The 20,043-nt window shown below is 32.6% G+C and overlaps 1 protein-coding gene and 1 non-coding gene across 2 annotated transcripts; one reads left to right on the forward strand and one right to left on the reverse strand.

Moving 5' to 3' along the window:
- The first annotated feature begins 3,164 nt into the window (after window positions 1-3,164).
- Window positions 3,165-3,237, forward strand: TRNAV-CAC (transfer RNA valine (anticodon CAC)). The gene has a single exon. It is a non-coding gene; the product is annotated as a tRNA-Val (tRNA).
- Window positions 3,238-4,255: 1,018 nt separating this feature from the next.
- On the reverse strand, window positions 4,256-19,614 carry HtrA2 (HTRA2-related serine protease). Its single transcript, XM_013310237.1, has 15 exons — window positions 19,407-19,614; window positions 16,134-16,317; window positions 15,550-15,712; window positions 12,466-12,555; window positions 11,798-11,974; window positions 11,249-11,499; window positions 10,844-11,060; window positions 7,886-8,181; window positions 7,431-7,562; window positions 7,026-7,122; window positions 6,455-6,622; window positions 5,947-6,047; window positions 5,425-5,489; window positions 4,986-5,042; window positions 4,256-4,568 (listed from the first exon to the last, which is right to left on the reverse strand). The coding sequence occupies exons 1-15, from the start codon at window positions 19,439-19,441 to the stop codon at window positions 4,460-4,462; spliced, it is 2,142 nt and encodes a 713-aa protein (XP_013165691.1). The 5' UTR covers window positions 19,442-19,614; the 3' UTR covers window positions 4,256-4,459.
- Window positions 19,615-20,043: the final 429 nt, after the last annotated feature.

Below are 20,043 nucleotides of genomic sequence, written 5' to 3' on the forward strand. Positions count from 1 at the left end.
ATATCTATGGGTAACAGTAGCTTCGCTATATCAGCAATTTCAGGTGGCCGCTCGCTTGTTTGCCACTTTATGATATAAAAAAAAATATTCGTACATATAGTTAAATAAGATTTGATCAGTAAAGAAAACATAACCTAAATACACATTAGTTTGACAGTAAACTGATTTATGTAATTTCGAATCCTTTTCTTTGTTTTATATCAGAAAAAGGAATGGAATAAAATTCATTCTCATTACATTGTGAGATGTGACACGAAATGTGACATGGGACGGAATCGTGATTTAAATATTATGGTAGAATTTATATATGCCAATAAAAACATTACCTATTGTAACTTTTAAGTACAAACAATAACACGTTTTCAAGATCTTCAAATAATTTTTTCTTGTATATATCTTTTGTCAATTGTTTTCAATAAATATACTAGAAATATATGTAGTTAATATAGTTATTTAAAACTGTAAAAGATTATCTTTTATCTATAATAAGCGATTGTTTCCAATTGCAATACGTATAATCGCAAATAAGCTATAAATCAATGTTTGCAGACGAGTAACCGTAGAGTTTCAGTGCGGTGATTGTGTTAATACATACTATCAGTACTGGTATTACGGCAAGACATATTTTGGTGACCGTCCAGGGCATTTGACAGATAGGGGCGTTACTGGTTGGCGATCTCTCTCATTCCGTAGTTAAAAAAGTCATCGTCCTGGTAATCTTATCCAGGGCGCTGGCAGCGCTAAATTGTCTCTGTTTAATCAAAGAGAATGAAAGGGATAGAGAAATGCAACACAAATTTCACTGCAGTGGAACTCTACGGTATTAAATATAATTCATAGTAGCTACGCGCGGCTGAAAATTTAATTTATATTTCGTATAATACTGATGCATGCGGTAGATCATTTTAATTATTAATTAATTTTATAACAAAGATTAAATGTTACTAACATATATGTTGTAGTTAACGTAATGTTTCAGTGCTAAACAATGATATAAATACATTCGTCTAAAAACGACTTTCCTAACATATTAGTTAAGTTTTGGATAGATACTAGTTTAACAATTAGTTTATTTAGTTAACTAAATAGACTGACACGTCGACCACTCGTCATGCACCCGTGTTTATGTGAGAGTGTATGCGTGTGATGAATGTGTGTGTCTGTGTGACTGTGTAGTGTTCTAGGGAATATTAAGGAGGTCACCTACAAGACTTTATTATGATTTTTCTATTCAGGAAATAATAAGGAATAAGGAAATAACATAATAAGAAGTAATAGCCAACTATTGTGGTTATGAGGGACATAGCAACAATACATCAGAGACGGCAGCGCCCCCTGCCTACAAATAGCCGACATCACTCATACTCGACCCCTGGAATAACTCGTTAACGATGTCATTTAGGGTAATAGATAACACCATGACTATACCATATCTAATGTTGAATCTGCCTTAACTTAACACGTTCACTGCAACACTTCGACTAGAAAGTTTTAAGGAAAAAATTGAAGTGGCATCTAACGTGTTAACGTAATTTAAAACTGTATTAATGATAGTAAGTAAAAGTTAATATAGCATTTCTGATATACTTGTTGTCGCCCGCTACTTGGTCCGTGCGGAACTCAAATAATTCTCCGTTTCAGAGATACATTGTATCAAACATCCATCCATCCAAACTTTCCCATTTATAGATAATATTAGTAAGTATTTGTCAGCGTGATGCCTTACCTAATCTGTAATAAGTGACATAGTTTGAATAATTGAATTCTGTTGGAAGGATATGATATTAGTCATTCTTAAAAGGCAACGTAATACTATGAATTATAGTATTAGGGATATTATTATTTGTTTTATTTTTTTAAGCAACGATATGATACACTTTATCCTTTCAAAGCGCCATAAAAAGAATAAAAATTAAGCGGAACAAAATAACGTTAGCTACAATTTATAATTTATGTTTCCCCATGGCAGAAAAAGTTTTTCCATAGCAGGCGTATGCAAAATGTTTTCAGACTCCCAACATAAAACGTTGCATTAAATTTTCTAAACGGCGGCTTAACATCGTGAATTTGAAAGCGGGGAGTTTCTTTTCCTTCTTGTCTGCACAGTTTAACGATGATTGCCATATTTTTTCCTCAATTTGGAACAACAAAGTTGATAAAATGCAAAAAAACGTTTTCTAATTTCAAAATTTTACGTTAATATCTTATAAAGAATTGCCCGCGACTCCATCGGCACGTAATTAAAAAATAATAATTAGTAGCCTATGTGTTCTTCCAGACTATATTCTATATATGCAAAATTTCATCGCGATCCGTTCAGCCGTTCAGAAAATAACTTAAAACAAACATCCATCCATCTAAATGTGAATGTATTTATAATATTACTAAGATTTTATCTACGTCAAATAATGCAATGTGTTAGTTTAACAGTGGCTTTCTAACTTTAGAATCTCCGTTTAAATCATATTATTTCTGTGTTGTCAAAGATAATTACGATATCTTTTATACAGAGATTTTGGACTCGGAAATCCACGGTAAATCTATCAATTTTACTTTACTCGGATTTGCAGTTTGGTATCCGACAATTTAGGCAACGACCTAAATGTCTTGAATAAATGCATAGAGATTGTATGCATTATGCATTCTCCACAAGCCGTGCGCTTTACCAATAACATTAAGTCACAAATTCCGAAATCAATTATTTAAAGACAATAATTATAATTTATATTTAAGAAATAAATAAATCAAAATTAAACAATAAAAAAAATTACAAATAAAAAATAAAAAGCTAAGTGTTAACGACAAAAAAATGATAGATCGACTGTTGCGTTTGACGTTCAATTAAACTGGAATCAACCGCCATCTTGGAATTAAATGAATTTATAAAAAGAACAATTAAAGAGCGGCTTCTGTTTCTGATTAGAATAAAATTAATTAACATTTTAAAAGTCTGCTATTATTAGACTAATGGAATTTTAAATTGCATTAATGTAAAATTATATCATTGTCAGGCTAAATTTGTGTTAAAGAGTCATTGTAGGTTACCATTTTTTTTTATATTTTGGATGCTCGGCACCTATTTAACCAACCTTTGCCTAAGTCAGAAAAATAAATGCAATGCAGTTTTTTTAATTGTGACTATGTTTATTGCAGCAATTTATCAAGTTTCCGTAGTGTAGCGGTTATCACGTGTGCTTCACACGCACAAGGCCCCCGGTTCGATCCCGGGCGGAAACATTTCTTTTTGTCATTAGCCAGATTAATTTTTATCAGTTTCCTAAAATGTTTAACTGATTATACATAAAAAGGTAGGAAAAAGAGAATATTTTTTTACTTTTAAAATACGTTTATTCGTAATCAGCCACATTTTGATGTAATAAAATGAAACACGTAATAAGAAGAAATATTTTTAATGACAAACTTAACATTCAACACTTAATATACACTAATATAATACAAAAACATACAAAAGATATCATTTACATTTTTTATTCAATAAAATTGATTTTTGTCAGATTGTCCGAGTGCGATACTTATGCGATTTACTAAGTTGTGTGAAAGAGATAACGCTCTACAAATCCAACGCGAAATTTAGAAAAGTTGACTTATTGACTTACTCGTAAATTATTAACTGTTACAATGAAAATATGATATTTGAAAACAAAAAAACTACTTGTTTAGGATGTAATTAAAAGCAATTCGCAAAGGGCTATTTTATTAATACAATTCTAATACAATTCTATTTATACAACTAATAACACTTTTTACTTTTTTTTTTATATTATAAGGTGGCAAGCGAGCGAGCGGCCACCTGAAATCGCTGAAATAGCGAAGTGACCGTTGCCCATAGACATACGCAATTGCATATGCGTTGCCTACCTTTAATCGACGGAGGAGAAGATGCACAGAAAGAAAATATTTTCCCTTTCAATGCATCCTCTCATCCGGAAAGTCCACTTCCACTTCCCATCCTTTCCTTATGAGAAAGGGGTGGGAAGGGAAAGAGGACTAAATTACTCACGATTTATTACACGATTTATTATCATAAAATGTCAAATTTATAAACTAAGGTCGAGAAGTAAAATTTAAATTATTCCTTTCTTCCTATCTTACAATTCAAAATAGAATTATTCAATGTGACATTTTTTAAGAGATTTGACTAAGCCAATTTTATCTTAAAACAGTTTTTTTTTGTAAAAAAATCTATTATGCGTTTTTTTTTAATTGTCGAATGTTATATTCAATAAGATATATAATCACTCTTTATTTCATTATGCTATGATATTATAAACAGATAGTCAATTTAACCGGTTTGTTATTTACCTAGGCAAATTGTAAACATTCCATAAATAGAAATATAGTCTCCATGCGATGTACTTTAGTTTAGTCTAAGATTTGTTTAGGCGATTTACAAACTGTCGATGTTCACAATTTGCCGGTGACTTATTGAAGTGTGCAGTCAGTGTATCTCGGGTGTGACAGTGAGGGACATCTTCTTGTGTCCTCGCACCACCTCCAGCTCGAGCCGGCCGTGAGTACTCTCCAGTAGAGAGTAGATGTCTGTCGCGCTGTTACAAAATATACAATTAAATTGATAATTTGCCAGGTAATCTGACAGGTAAGCTGTGTGTTACCATTTCCAAAAAAAATGTTTTTTTTTTAAATTTAATGTACAAAAGATATATGATTTCCAGAACAACTAGAAACAATAAAGAATACAAAACTCATAATTTGTTTGACAAATTTATCTGACAAGTTGGATGTGCACTATAAGAAAAAAAGAAAGAAAGATTTTTGGCAAAATTAAATTAATCCTGTGCCTCAACACGTAAAGTAATAGTATAATTAAAAAAAATAGAAAGAAAAAGTACAGACAAATATTTTCACCCTTCTCAATGTATGAAAAAACAAGGAGAACATATTTTAATGCAAGTATCACAAAAAAAACAATATCTTTAGTTCACATGTGATTGAAAAAATCTTACCTGTAGACTGGTTTCCCGTTGATATTTGTTATTATATCTCCAGGCTGTAATCCCCCACTGTTGAAATATTTAAAAATAATTACGATTAAATTGTGTATTTTGGGTTTTCAAAACTCGTTAAACTGTCATGGCGTCTTCTGTGACGTCACGCCATGTCATAGAGTAGGATCATATTTCTGTATGTTATTGTGCTACTGAATCTTGGATTGAACTACTGAATTCTAAATTATGAAAATATTAACAAACAAAATGGCGCCGTCCACGTGACTTGACCGAATGTCAAATTTAGACTATTTTAAATTCTAAAAATATTATTAATCTATAATTTTGATATATTTCATTGATTTTTGTTATCTTTATCACCAGAAACTGAATGTCTTCCTTCATTCACTTGTACATTAGCCAATTACGTCATTAATCTAATGTCATATCAACTTACTTGTATGCCGGAGAACCAATGATAACCTTCCACACCAGGATACCATGTTTGATGTCTGATGGCATCTGATCACAACAAAATTCATATCAGAAACAAAGGTATAAGGAGACCCTATATTAGGATACATGACATTCAATAATTTATGTTATTTTCTTTACTTTTATAATATTTTAAGACCTCATTTCTACTTAAACAGAATGTGTTGAAAGTTCAACCAACAAGAAATAATCTGGATAAATTCGTTTTTTTGCTCAGTGTCAGTATTTCAATGTTGACTTTCTCACTAAATTTACACAAAGCGACCTGGAATCATAAGGTGGCTAACAAGCAACTGGCTACCTGAATACACCAAAATAGCAAGTGACCGCTACCTACAGACATAAAATAAATAGATGGACCTTTGACAAAGGAGAGAATACACTCAAACGAGGATAATTCTTCTTCCTATGTCCCCTCCTCCGTCAAATCCCCTTCCCATTGTTTCCTAAAGTGTTATTTTATTAAAACAAATTGATTGATTACCTCTGGATTTCTCATCCTCAACTCGATCAGTATGTGTGGAGTGAGGGAGAGCATTGTAATGCCGAGGTACCGCTTCGACACCGGTGGGGACTTGCTGCGACCTAACATTACAAATGTTATGTTGATGAAAATTGTTACAATGTCTTTGGAAGACAATTTAAAACTTAAGGCGAAAACTAATGTAAAAAAAGATAGTATGTAAGACTAGCTTTTACTTGCGACTTTGCTTGTACGTGATTATTAAAATACTATTAGTAACAAATGTGTTCTTCCAGACTATGTTCTACATGAATGCTATGTTACAGCAAAATCCATGCAGCTGTTCAGGAGATACCTACAAACAAACATCCATCCATCCATCAAAACATTCACATTTATAATAATTACTAAAATAAATGATATTGTACAATATTATTTCTGTACTATCAATAGTCTAATTTTGACCTTTGACCTTTTGCAAATTTGTATGTTTATCTAAAACAATTTTTTTTAATTATCATATACATACTCTTAGCTAGAAAGTCCTTAACATAGTCAATAGGTATAGCAAATGATATCCCCGACATCACTTTCATACTGTTCACTCCGATTGCCTCTCCGTCCAAGTTGACTAGTGGTCCTCCACTGTTGCCAAATGTGATTGGTGCGTCTGTCTGTATGTATACCATGTCTTTACCTGTAAATAAAAAATAAAAAGTAATGTCTACAATTCACTCCAGATTTCATGTAGTTTAATGATGAGTTTGATCGGAAATTCTTCCTTTGGTGGTTAAAAACTTTATATCAAAACTTACAATATAAATAATGTAATGCTGGTTATGTACCGAATCACTGACTCTAAAAATGGACTGGCTATAAGATGTAGTATTCTGTGCCTATTTGATTTTCACCATTTTGGCGCTGATTTAACTGTTGTGTATCAACATCAGGCATGTTTAAATCAGAATGAAGCAATAGCTGTTATTTTCAAGCAATCACCTATCCATTTAGTTTAGTGTACAGAATTTGACATTCATTCGTTAACTTAATTTGGTATTGGATTGATGAGAAATATACTACTAGTTAGTAGTTAAACATACCTCTCAATCCAAGCTCCTCACTAGCTCTCTGTGCAGAACTGACTACCCCGGCTGTGACTGTGTTACTTAAAGCTAAAGGACTACCCATAGCCACTACCTGAAATGTAAAAAAATGTTTTCAAAGGAGGAATTATATGATTGTTTGCATTAGATATACTTTGAAACTAATGAACTGATTTGAAAAATTCTTTCACTTTTGGGGTGTGTTGCATCCCTGGGTGACATAGGTTATATTCATTCCTAGATTTCTTAATATCACACAAAGTCACAGGCAACTACTATTCGACCTAATAGATAGAAGATAGTGGGTTCAAAGAAAATGATAAAAATAATTATTAATATAATTACTGGACATGTCAATTTTAATACTGAAGTGATTTTATTGACTACATAGTTCTATCTTACCCATTCTCCTGGTCTAATATCAGCTGAAGAGCCAAGCTTCATTGTGGGCAGATTTTTGACTGGGATGCGGAGTGTTGCTAAATCTGACTTTAAATCTACATCTTCAACAATACCCTTGTGTGTTGAACCATCCTGAAATATTGTGAAACATTGATACTGTAAGTTGGAATTCTGCATTTGACCTAATAATTTACCATAACAATATAAATATGTAGAATGTAGTAATGTATTAATCTTTAATATTGTGCTTTTTATATTTGCAAATTACTAAATTTTGTATAGATGACGCAATTTAGCTGTAACATAATCTTATCAAGCCCAAGATATGTTTCGTAAATAACATCAAAATGTTTAATACTGTTGTTATTCTCTCATAAAAATTAAAATATATTTGTATATTGATAGAAGGATGATGAAACAAAATAAAAAATAACAATAATAATGAGTTAACTTACGAGTAATTTTACTTCTACTATCGCGTTAGGCTTGTTGACAACGACATGAGCATTCGTAAGTATCAACCCATCTTCCTTCACCACAAATCCTGAACCATTGGACAGTGTTATCGGATTGCCGGTATATAAGTCCAGTCTTCTCCCATCTTTGATCTCTATATACACAACAGATGGAGCAGAAACAGCTACAACGTCCGCTATAAAGTTATATTTCTCTCTTCTACCTTTTAAACTATCATTCACTATACTAGCAGCTGATACTTTCTCCTTTATACTCACGTAACCTATAACACCGGCTGCCGCCAGTATAATACTGTTAAAAATATAACTATTGTCTTTATCACTTTTTCGTTGCTTATAAGTAGTAATTGCACGATATGAACATCTATAATTAATATTTAAAATTGGTTTTTTATTCAAAAATTTGAGAAGAGACCGAACCATTGACATTTTGATAGTGACATTGATTTGATATTGATACGATTGACATTGACAGTTTAGTATTTGAGTGACTTTAATTTGAAAATGTTGCAACAAACAAAATTGAAAACAGCAGGAAAACATATAGTAGGACTATTAAAACATCGATCACAATCGAATAATCACACTCTATGTTATCAAATAAGCTGATTCATATTAATTGTTAACAACGTTCGGTAAAAATGTTACGTGAATACGTGTTAGTGTTCATTTTTCTTTTTTTATTATAAACATTTCCTGAAAAATATGTAATTTTGCAAAAATTCTTGCAACATTACGTTATAGGACAGATAACACAAATATAACGATTAACGAATAGCATAATAACTATTGCACAACTGCTAAACAAATCTCGTTATTTTCTATTTTGATGTATGGCAAATATTCGCTCTAAAATGTTTTTGTAAATACATAACATTCATCTCGAATCATAAGAATTCTAAAATAAAACAAACTGAAATTAGATAATTGTATATTTTAATAATTTGTTAACAATTAAAACAAAGTGATTAATATATTGCTAAAAAAATTTACACAATAAAAATGTTTCTAAGGCTAAGGCCTAAATTTTAAGGGCTAAATTTTATGTTAACTAACAAGTAACAACTTGAATATAACTATGCTTATATATGTTCACTTAATATATATATAAGAAATGACTGTTGAATATTGTTATATACTTTATTTTAAACGTTTATAATATTGTTAGGAAGAAAATCCGGAAATGAGCCAGTGTATTGACTCAACACTAGCCTTACGAAAATGAGACGTTTGTCCCCTCGCTAGTCATTCTGACACTAGACTTGGTAACGAAAGCACGTCATTCGCGACACAGGATTGTAATTAATAACGTCTAAAAATATAAAACACTATATAATCTCGTATTATATGTTTCTGAATAATGTAATGTTTCACAGCCAAGTGTTTTACATAAGTGTAAAAAGAAAAACGAGTAGAAAATGTTGAGATATTTTTCGCCTTTTTATATTTTTAAATTCATATGAAAGCATATAACAATATTCTTATTAAATAATACATTTAGGAACTATGTGTATACAAGAAAAAATAACTAAATTATTGACTATTCAACTATTTCAATAAGATATTACATAAATAAGAAGATTTTATATTAAAAAAATAATAAGCAAAATACTAAAAATAATCGAATGGTTAAAAAAAATCGGAAATGTTATTCTTAATATAAATATAATAATCTTCTCTAGTTTCACAGTTTCAGTTTTTTTCACTTTGGTATAAAATATTATTACTTCAGATCTGAAATTTCACATTTTCTACTCCAAAAGTATTTAATATAAAAAATAATTACAATTCATATCTAAAATTAATATAAAAATTTCCAATGTAATTTCAAAATGTATTCAGATCTATATATAATATAGGCAAGAAGATATATAAATTATCAAACAGATGTTATAAATACTAAATAATAATGATAAGCTGTCGCTACACAGTTGGATTAAGGGCCCGATACAAAACGCAGTTATCCTAGAAACCGCGCGTATCGTGAGAAGGTTCCTGTCTCTGCAGCCCTCACCACTGGTTGTTTGAGTCATGGGATTCCGCAGCCGGTGGTGTTCTCTTTTTAATATAATATGTTTTGTATATGCATATTTTTTTGGATACGAAATATAGTATATTAAAAATATGATAAATAAATGTATAGAGATGATAATACACTGGTTTTCATATTAATAAATATACATATTTGACATTGTTGATAAAAGTAAAATAGTTTTGGACTTGATGTCTCGTTTACATTATGCCAGTACAGTAGGACAATATCACAGTAGGACAATAGCGTTCAAAATCAGCGCTGGAATACAACCGGCATAAAATGCCAGTGAGCCAAAACATTCCATGCCACGCCAGCGACACTGCTGTCTTGTACTGGAATACTGTAATCCAGGCATTATTCTTTAAATATATGAATTTTAACAATATAAATGTTTAATTTTAATATTTAGCAAAATACAAAGATATCATATTGACTTCAAATGTAACACTAATAACTTTTATTGTAACATTGTTTCTGATATGTAGTAAACTAAATTATCACCTTAAATCTAATGACGAAACTATTACAAAGTGTTTTTTGACCTTTTTTACTTAAATCGTTCGAAAAAACCAGCTGCCCTTTAGCAAACTTTGAGCAATCGAGACATTTGCAATGACATGTTTCACTGTGTTACAAAGACAAAGCAAAATAATGGATTTAACACAAGGATGGAAATGTTCTCATAACTTTATTTCATATTGATTCAATCAGATATGTATTATGTTTCAAATGTTACTATTCCCTGTAACGTCACATTTGACTATTACTGTACTAAATAACACTTTAGTACATACTACCTACAGTTTATATGTTACTTTATCATGTAACATTACTTTACTTTGTAACATGAAAATTAATGTTACAAAAAGAGTTACATTAACTCCAGTTACTCCAATCGTCACATCCACATCCTTGGTAACCGTTTTCGATCTTGCCGTTAATTTTAGAGTTACCGTTCACGTTACCGTTGAGCATCTCGGAGGGTCGGTAGGTGTAGAAGACTTCGCAGAACGCGGAGTCATCTCTCGGCAGGTCGTAGTCAACGTGTTTAGCTGCAAGCCACGCCGCGCCCATCGCGCTCGATACACGCAAACGGACTAATTCCAGTTCCGTTTTTACCTGGAATTTAGATAAATACTTATGAATATTTGATTTGCAGAAGATTTCCAATTCCATTTTATCTTTTACTGTAACATTTAGTTATTATACGAATAAGAGGCTTAAATAGAATAATTATTATTATTGTAACAAATGTGAGAAGATATTGTACGGGTCGTAGTATTTAATTTAAACGTTAGAAGGGTGACCTTCCTGTGCGCGAGCTGGTTGAGCAGGCCGGGTCTGAGCGCGAGCCAGCTGTGCCACACGGAGCCGACGCAGACGACGCGCAGGCAGGTGGGCGGGGAGGTGGGCGGGGAGGTGGGCGTGCAGGTGGGCGGGGCGTCGCGCGCACACAGCGCGGCCATGTGCGCGCCCAGCGCCGCCCCGCCCGCCGCCAGCAGGTGCGCGCTCAGCGGGTCACCCTCGCGCGCCAGCTGGGACACCTTCGCCGTCAGACCTTCAAATATTCAATACCAATATTTAAAAAACGTTACAGAAATTATGAATGCGAATGTGAAGATATCTTCAGAACGGCTGCAAAGATCTCGGTGAAATTTGGCACAGATGTGGAACAAAGTCTGGAAGAACACTTAAGCTACTAATCAATATACGTATAATTCGATTTATATTACTTCAAAAAGCCAAATACCAAAATAAGTCAATACTTGGTTTGTTTAGCAATTGAGTTTAGATTTCTCTTACAAAAAAGGTAAGGACAAGACATATTTAGCAGTAATACTTGTACAATAGCTTACCGGCGAAGTGTGACTTGTCGAAATGTTTATAGGAATGCGGCAGTAGATCTGCCCTGGAGTCTGCATTGAAGTGTTCCCGGATGAGTTCCCAGACGCGGTGTGTGGGGTGCGGGGCGGCGCGCAGCCCGTCCACATCGTCAAACACTGTCTTCACCGCGCGGTATGCTATCCAGTATGCTGGGGAAATGTACGCAATCATTACGGAAATTAGAATAAGCAAATCTTAACATAAATGTAGTATAAACAGTAATCAACCAATGCGTTAAAATAATTTCATTGTATGTCATCGTTAAAATAATAAACTTAGCCACAATGTTGCCATTTTTGCAGTATATACAAAGTGTTGCCATATCTATTTCACCTTTTTAAATTAATGCTTTCTACGTGACATTTAGTAACAAAACATGATATTTTCTAGAAATTTAATACGGTAATAATGATATATTGTTACAGATATTGTTTAGAAAAGATATGTCACGTTTAATGTTGCAAGTAATTGTTAAGTGACAGTTAAGTTCATGGCCTACATAAATATTAAAAACTTTACTTTATTACTAATAAAAGTTATTTTTTTTAACTTTGTTGTAAAACAATACTAAGCAAAATCAATTCTTTGGTACATCACAATCTTTAGTTTATTTAGTAAAAGACGACAATTATAACCTTACCTCCTCCTTCGTCACCTAAAAGATACCCCCACCCCCCACATCCATGTTGTTTTCCATCAGGAGTACGTAACAACGCGTTGGAACCAGTCCCTGAAATAAAGATTAGTTTGAACTAAAACATATCAAAGATAAATAATTATTTAAAAAAAAAAACAAATTACCATGTACCCCTAATATACTCTATTGAAGAAAACTAATAATAATTTTTATATTCATCCTTAACTTAGGGTAGGCTCCGAGTCCCTCGGTGGGGACGTATAATGAGCTGATGATGATGATGATGATGATATTTTTATGTATTTTTGCATCATACAAATAGTTAATATATCAATAAAGATTATTGCAAACATATCTTGTAAGTAATAAATGCAGTAAAATTATCTAAATACAAGAACAAAAGACTAAGCTTGGTAAAGTGCGCAAATATGTCGGCTATAATAGGGTGACCATAAAAACAACACACAAGCATTCCTAGTTCCATAAAGATATAAATTCCATTTGTCCTGAATTACGTCAATAAATTATGGTTATAGTAATAGAGAATTGTAAAGTTCGCTTATAAATAGTATCTTTGTGCTTGTTTATGTAAGAGGCATTATATAAATTGCATCAGTTTTATCATGTAAATATATATGTGTACATAAGGATAAATTATATATTGTAACACTGGTTGAAAGCATAGTGTATTTCCGTAGAAATAGATATTTTGACTTCGGAATTATAAAAACAACAAAAACATGGACTTTAAATTTTAGACTACATGTCTGTTTATCTGTTTTCACTGACTAAAAACTTGTCCGAAATCATATCGAGATAGACTATGACCATATGTTTTATACATGTATTTCTACTGTGGAAACCGTAGTAAAAAATCTTCATCTATCAATTACTTTCAATATACTTTGAGAGAAACCCTTGAAAATTAAGAAAAATCATTATTTTAATATGGTAAGTAATACTGCCTTTAACTTGAGTAGTAATCGATTTAGTTATCAATGTCTCGTTAATGATTAATCGATTAAAAAATCGATGTTAATCAGTCAGCTGCGACATTGAATAACAATTATTTCCGATTCACATCGGCGGGCGACCTCTATTTATTAACAGGTTTTTTTTGTCAGAATAAATGTACGTTTAGATAAACACAAACCAGTAATGTGTTTTAATAGATTTTATCACCAGTATCGTCTTAAAATTACATAACGCGAAATTCCTCAAAATTCCGACCAACACTTGATTTTTATTTTACGATCTTTGTATAATAATTGAGTTAGTAGTCTTCACGCTATTTCAGATTGTAATCTGTTCCATTCAGCTGTCAAGTAATTAGATACATCCATACATCCATCCGTTTAAATTTACTTATAATAAAACTAGTTGCCGCCCGCGGTTCCGTCGCGAAATAAGAAAATAGTAACTTATGTGTTCTTTCAGACTGTTATATATCTATGCAAATTTAACTACATATCCATGCGTCCGTTTTGGAGATATGTTCTAGCAAACATCCATCCATCTATCCATACATCCATTCATTCGCAGTTATAATATTAGTAGGAAGGTGTATATAATTACTAAACTTAAAAAATAGCGCATGTTTTATTACTTTTTATTCTAAAACATACAAACAATTTAATGATTTTATATAGTTACAGTTTTGTTAGCGTCTGTACTCGCTTAATTGTTTTTGTATTGTAACACTTCTGTTTGCGATAGTACATTTAGAAACATTTAGAACTGCGCTCGAGTAACATTCAGAGGTACTTGCCCTGAAACTAGGTCGGCGAAATTTTTAAAACCTACTTATCTAGACAATATAAATTAAAAGATAACCTAAATATTTTATAAATTATTCTTACTAATATTAGAAATGAGAATGTTTGGATAAATGGATGGATGTTTGTTAGAAGGTATTACGACAACGGTTGAACAAATCTCGTTGGAATTTGGCATAGATGTAGAGCATAGTCTGGAAGAACACATAAGTTACTAATATGTTTTTTTTGTACGCGCGGATTTAATTTGGTGTAGTGAGATTTGCAGTGATTGTCTGTTTTATTATAAACTAGCTATCGCCCGTGACTTAAAAAACTTAAGAAGGAGCCTATGTGTTCTTTCAAACTATTATTTGTATGCCAAATTTAATCGAGATCCGTTGAGCCGTTATGGAGATACCTTCAAACAAACATCAATCCATTTAAACTTGTGCATTTATAATATTAGTAAAATAACGTAAGGGATGTCAAAATATATCGTCATCACTCTCTTACTTCATAAAAAAAAAGAGATAGCAATAAGCTTCTAGGTGTGTTTCGGCACTAAAAACTAGTAAAAATATAAACGATTCGCAGTTGTTATTGAGAGAAGCAAAACAAATACTTAATAGGGACGCGCTTGGAAACTGGGTCGACTGATAGCCCCCCAACCCTTGACCTTCCTCTGGTCATTGAAACTTCAACCGTCTTTGTAAATAAATACATACGATACAAGAGTTTTCTGATTTATTTTAATTTTAGAAATCATAGTTTGGTGGCTACGATGTTTTGCCACAAAACTTGATGACTCTAAATTTATTTGACTCGTAAAGAAAAGATAATTGTCGACTTTTTAAGTCATTTTTCGGTTACCGGAAGGAAATGTACTTTTATTTTATTTTGGTTTTTAACTTATTGTGTCAATAATCCGACCTTTCCTCCGATATTATCGTTTCGGAAATACATTAAGCGAAAAAAGGACAAATTATTTTTTAGATTCAAGACCAAGGTTACAGGAATTAATTTTGTGCAGTAAAGGATTTCGAGACAACAGAATTGAGGAAAAAAAGGGTATTGCCAGACAGACGGACAACACAGTGATCCTATAAGCATTCCAATGTTTTTCCTTTCGAGGTACGGAGCCCTAAAACTTCAAATAGATTTGTAATTAGTTAAACTAAGATAAATTAATGTTTATTTCTGAGACTAAAATTATTATCTTTGATGAAACAGATAATACTTTTTTAAAAGGAATTTTTGTCTCAGAAACCCACAGTTAGTCCGCTCTGAAATTCCTTAAACATATAGGGTTAACAATAGATTCAATTCCCACCAGCAATGAGTACCATGCCACCAGAGGGCGCCCCAGTGAAGAGCGAGCCGGCGGTGTCTGACGCGACGTACACCTTGCGAGCGCTACACTTGTCTCCCTCTAACACACGCGCAGCCAGCTCCGCGTTGCTGCTGTCCTGCTCGCACCCAGACAGCGTCAGACCCTGGACAATTGATCGTAATGGAGGTTAATTTGCTGGTCGAAGCTTTGTTAGTATGAATTGGCTGCTTATTTAGATGATAAAGATCTATATGTAGACAGAAACATTCGTTCGAATACAGAAATATTTTGCTATGATAATTTATTTCCTAGTAAAGCTTCAATATGACAGATGTCATAATCAGTTTGAAAAGGAAGTGACAATCGCATGTCATATTACGTTAACGTTACTCGATTGTCAAAAAAAATTAAAGAGTTACAAACGGATAGATAAGATAAAAAAATCGTTACTATTCTGTCGACGTTCTTTAAATGGGTACAATAGATATGGTCATTACGATTTAGTACAGTCGAGTCAAATAACACAGTCAGTGTCAACTCTGAGTGTTCTCTCTACTCTGTGTCACTTTCATTAGTCTACTTACGAGTGAATCCAAAGGCGTATCAATAGGTATGCCTGCATCTTGTTTGGCAGCATGGAGCATAGCGATGATGCGTGTCGCGCACTTTTCTATACCCAAAGCCCAGTGATTGGTGCCGGGTCCCTTCGCTTGTCCTACCACCTTGCCCATCTCGTCACAGATCACCAGGTTTGAATGTGTCGCACCCCTGCGAAAGTTAACATTAGCCTCATAATTTTGTTTAAGTAGACAACATACATAGGATAGAATAAAATGGTCTGGTCTAAAATATTATAGTTTAAACTGGCTGTCTCCCGCGACTTCGTCCGCGCGAAATTAAAAAAGAAAACTTTATTAGTAGTCTCTGCGATCTTCCAGACCATGTTATATGTGTGATATAAGTACACCAAATTTCAGCAAGATCCGTGCAGCCGTTTTGGTGATACCTTCTAACAAACATCCATCCATCCAAACTTTCACATTAACAATATTAGTATGGTTGCTGTTTATATAGATTACAATTTTAAAATAGTTAAATCTAAACTAAGGAAACGTATAGGTTACCAATAAATGGCTGTGTTTTCTCTTAAAAGACTCTTTAAAACCAATTACATATATTCTTAAGTAATCAGCTTTGAATTCTTGAGCTAAAAAGGTGCTACATCCATAAAGCGTGTTTACCAAACATGGCTGACGGCAGGAGGCCAAGTTCATGAGAAAACTGACAAAGAATAAATACAGATATGTTATCGATATTACTCGATATCAAGTCTATTACGTCGCGTCGCGGCTATCTCATTATAGTCGTTATCAATTGATGGATTTTTGGTCGTATTAATGTTTATAATCCAGATTTTTATCATCGTACTATGACGTCTCTAGTATCAATACACGAACACACTTATCTGCTTTACGAGACATTCTAATTTCGATAAGACTGCGACAATATTTTTTAAACAAACGAGACATTGACTCGTCTTAACCTGATATTCTGATTTTTTTTTCTCGCAGATTATCACTGAATGTGTTATAATGTTCCTTCATCACTAGAACCCTTATTGCCTTTGGGAGTCACTGGTCAAGAGAAACAAACCCAGTTAATTGACAATGAAACATACACAAAAACATGTTGCCATTTTGTTCCAGATTATTCCAGCAATGTGGACTCACGATATCACAAATCTTAATAGACCATGACTAGACTATAGTCCACAACCACGCTGGCACATTGCGGGTTGACTTCGCACATATCTTCATATTCCTTCGCAGATATGTGCTCGTTGCACGATGTTTTCCTTCACCGTAAGAACGTCGGATAAATGTAGGTATGTAAATAGAAAAACACATAGGTACACACCGGGATTTAAACCCATGACCTGCAGTTTATAAATCAAGTGCTTAACCCCTGAACCACCGGCGTTCGTGTTTCTATGCTATATACCAATTAATCGTACGATATAAGAAATGAAAACCCTCCTTATCTTTTCGTGAAACGCTTACAGTTAAGGGAAATAACCTTATGAAATAAGTCAAGTGACAAAGATACGTTTGATAAATGACTGCAGTTTCCTGGTGTTATTTAATTTTAATTCTATTTATTCTATTCATTTACTATTCTGTACGTTTTAAAGTGAAAACCCCTATTTTACTGTATAATTCTACTGAAGCAGAACAACTATTAAAATCATATTGACATCCCTTTCACTCTCTTTCAAATAAACAGAGATAAACAACATATTTTGTTATATTTTTACGACAGTGGAATTTATAGTGGGGTTCTTATCAGACCTATTTTTAATTTAGATATTAAACAGACATATACAATCATAAACATTTGAAGTGTTTATTTACTATACGTAGTTAACATATGTATTACATTTATAGTGGGTTTCTGGAACTTAAGTTTCTGTATAAAACATATCATATTGCTTGGGAAGCATTGACGAAACGGAGATAACAATGTGTTTTAACCGGGGATTTTGATCTCGGAAACCCACGGCTAGGCGATAGTTGTGATACGTAAAGGTTATTTGTACACTTTACTAAGTATGTGGTGAATAACCTAAGTACGTGATTCGTGTAGATATAGACAATAAAAGGTTCGATGAACTCTATGCTTTTGAATGTTAGGAGCTTTCTAAAAAAACATTTTTTAATGAAATTCCAAGTCTCTAAGGTATTTTTCTTTGCAGAGAAATTATACACTAGGTTAACAAACTTAACCCTTAATTAGACGAAATTTTTTGTAGCAAAAATATTGTTTTTTTTTAGTAGTCATACTTACGTAATTTTCTCTAATCTAGTTCAGTAGATTTTTTAATTGAGTTATTTTAATAAATGGTTTAGAATTTCTGAAGTTGAACGATTAAACGTTTTGCCATTTATGTCGTAAAAAAATAAATAGGCGTGGTTGTTAGAGTACAATCATTGGCATTTAAGTAAAGGTCAAATAAATAAAGCACGATTGCTTAGTTTATGCCGCGGCGATGCTTGGTGTGTATAAAAATTTATACTAAAGTTAATAGAGAAACTATTATAACTTCTGAAAATTTGAAAAACTTGGAAGTGATGTGTGAAGTGTTACTAAGTATTGTAAACAATTTTTTATACTTATAATATTTTATGTGTCTGATTATGTAACGTAATATCTTAGTAAGGGTTTGAATTACAACCAAGAGGTTCGCACATATGTATTAAGTTAATTTAGTCAATAATGCGTAAAATGCTGGAAATTATCGCGACCTTCATTGTCAAGCTAGAAGATCAGTTGAACCTTAAATAAAATTGATTTCGTTTTTTTACAATTTAGTTTTCTAAATAGTCCTATGATTTTTGCTCGGGATAGGAAGGTAGGCTGGTAAAAAATAATAAAAGTAAACAGACAAATACATCCATCTTTGATATAGAAAAGTAAATGTTACAATTCAAGGTCGTCAACCAATGCATGCCTTGCATACCGAAACATAATAAATATTAACTTCTGTCTTACCTCACTTGTTATAAAGTGCATTTTGATATTAAACACAATTGTCGGTGTGTCGACACACCTCGCCGTTTTATCCTCTGATTGGCGGGCTCAAACAATATGGAACATGAACCCAAACTATATTAAATTATTAATGTTTACTTTTGCAAAAACATAATATATCTATTAAAATTATTTTAACCTACAACATAAATCATTCTCGCTCAAATATCGTTTCGTAAGTTTTAGTCATGTCCAAGGTAAGCCTTTCTACTTTCAACAAAACTACAAATGCATACACGTGTAATAGCAGTTATTCTAATGTAACTTACCCTTCAACACCGCCGAAATACATTTTACCGCTCATATTGGGATTTGTTTACAAGCGGAAAAGCGTGGGCGGTAACACTGTTATAATACACACACGACTCGTCGGAGTTTCTGATAAGATAACAAATTAAACTCGACGACAAAGTACAAACATACGCCACGAACGCAACCGCTTGACTGAATTGACAGATGAGAAAATGTTTCGTTTTGTTTACTTTGACAGTGACATTAAAATGCCGCGCCTCCATGTGTCAAGTGCGAAACGTTATAACGTTGCGCTACAACCGTTTTAGCTTTAATAAAGTAGTTATAACGATTAAAATAAAATATCTTATCTCGTTATTTATTGACATCTATTCTTAATAAATGTTATCCCACGTTATTTATTGGTGTGTAAATTGAAAATGAAAGTAAATAATTGGGTCTATCTCTCGTAAATTTATAGCTTCCCTTTTATAAATCGTTTATTATTATTTTTTATCTGCAATTTGTAGTAAAATCGAATACTTGTTACATTATATTGCTACTTATGTAAGGTTGGTACAATTATAATAGTTCGATGTATAGAAAAATAAAACAAACACCACATAACATTTCTTATATACCACAATTTTTTTTATTATTTTTACAACATTGGAC

Source organism: Papilio xuthus, unplaced genomic scaffold, assembly GCF_000836235.2.
Source record: "Papilio xuthus unplaced genomic scaffold, Pxut_1.1 DF827756.1, whole genome shotgun sequence".
Taxonomy (NCBI): Eukaryota; Metazoa; Arthropoda; class Insecta; order Lepidoptera; family Papilionidae; genus Papilio; species Papilio xuthus.

Excerpts from the sequence above, each read along its gene's own strand:
- HtrA2 (XM_013310237.1), bottom strand. The coding sequence starts at position 19,441 with ATGAGCGGTAAAATGTATTTCGGCGGTGTTGAAGG. Across the intron at positions 11,975-12,465 it reads TTTAGGTGACGAAGGAGGAG|CATACTGGATAGCATACCGC; the intron begins GTAAGGTTATAA and ends ACATTTCCCCAG. Across the intron at positions 11,500-11,797 it reads CGACAAGTCACACTTCGCCG|GTCTGACGGCGAAGGTGTCC; the intron begins GTAAGCTATTGT and ends GAATATTTGAAG.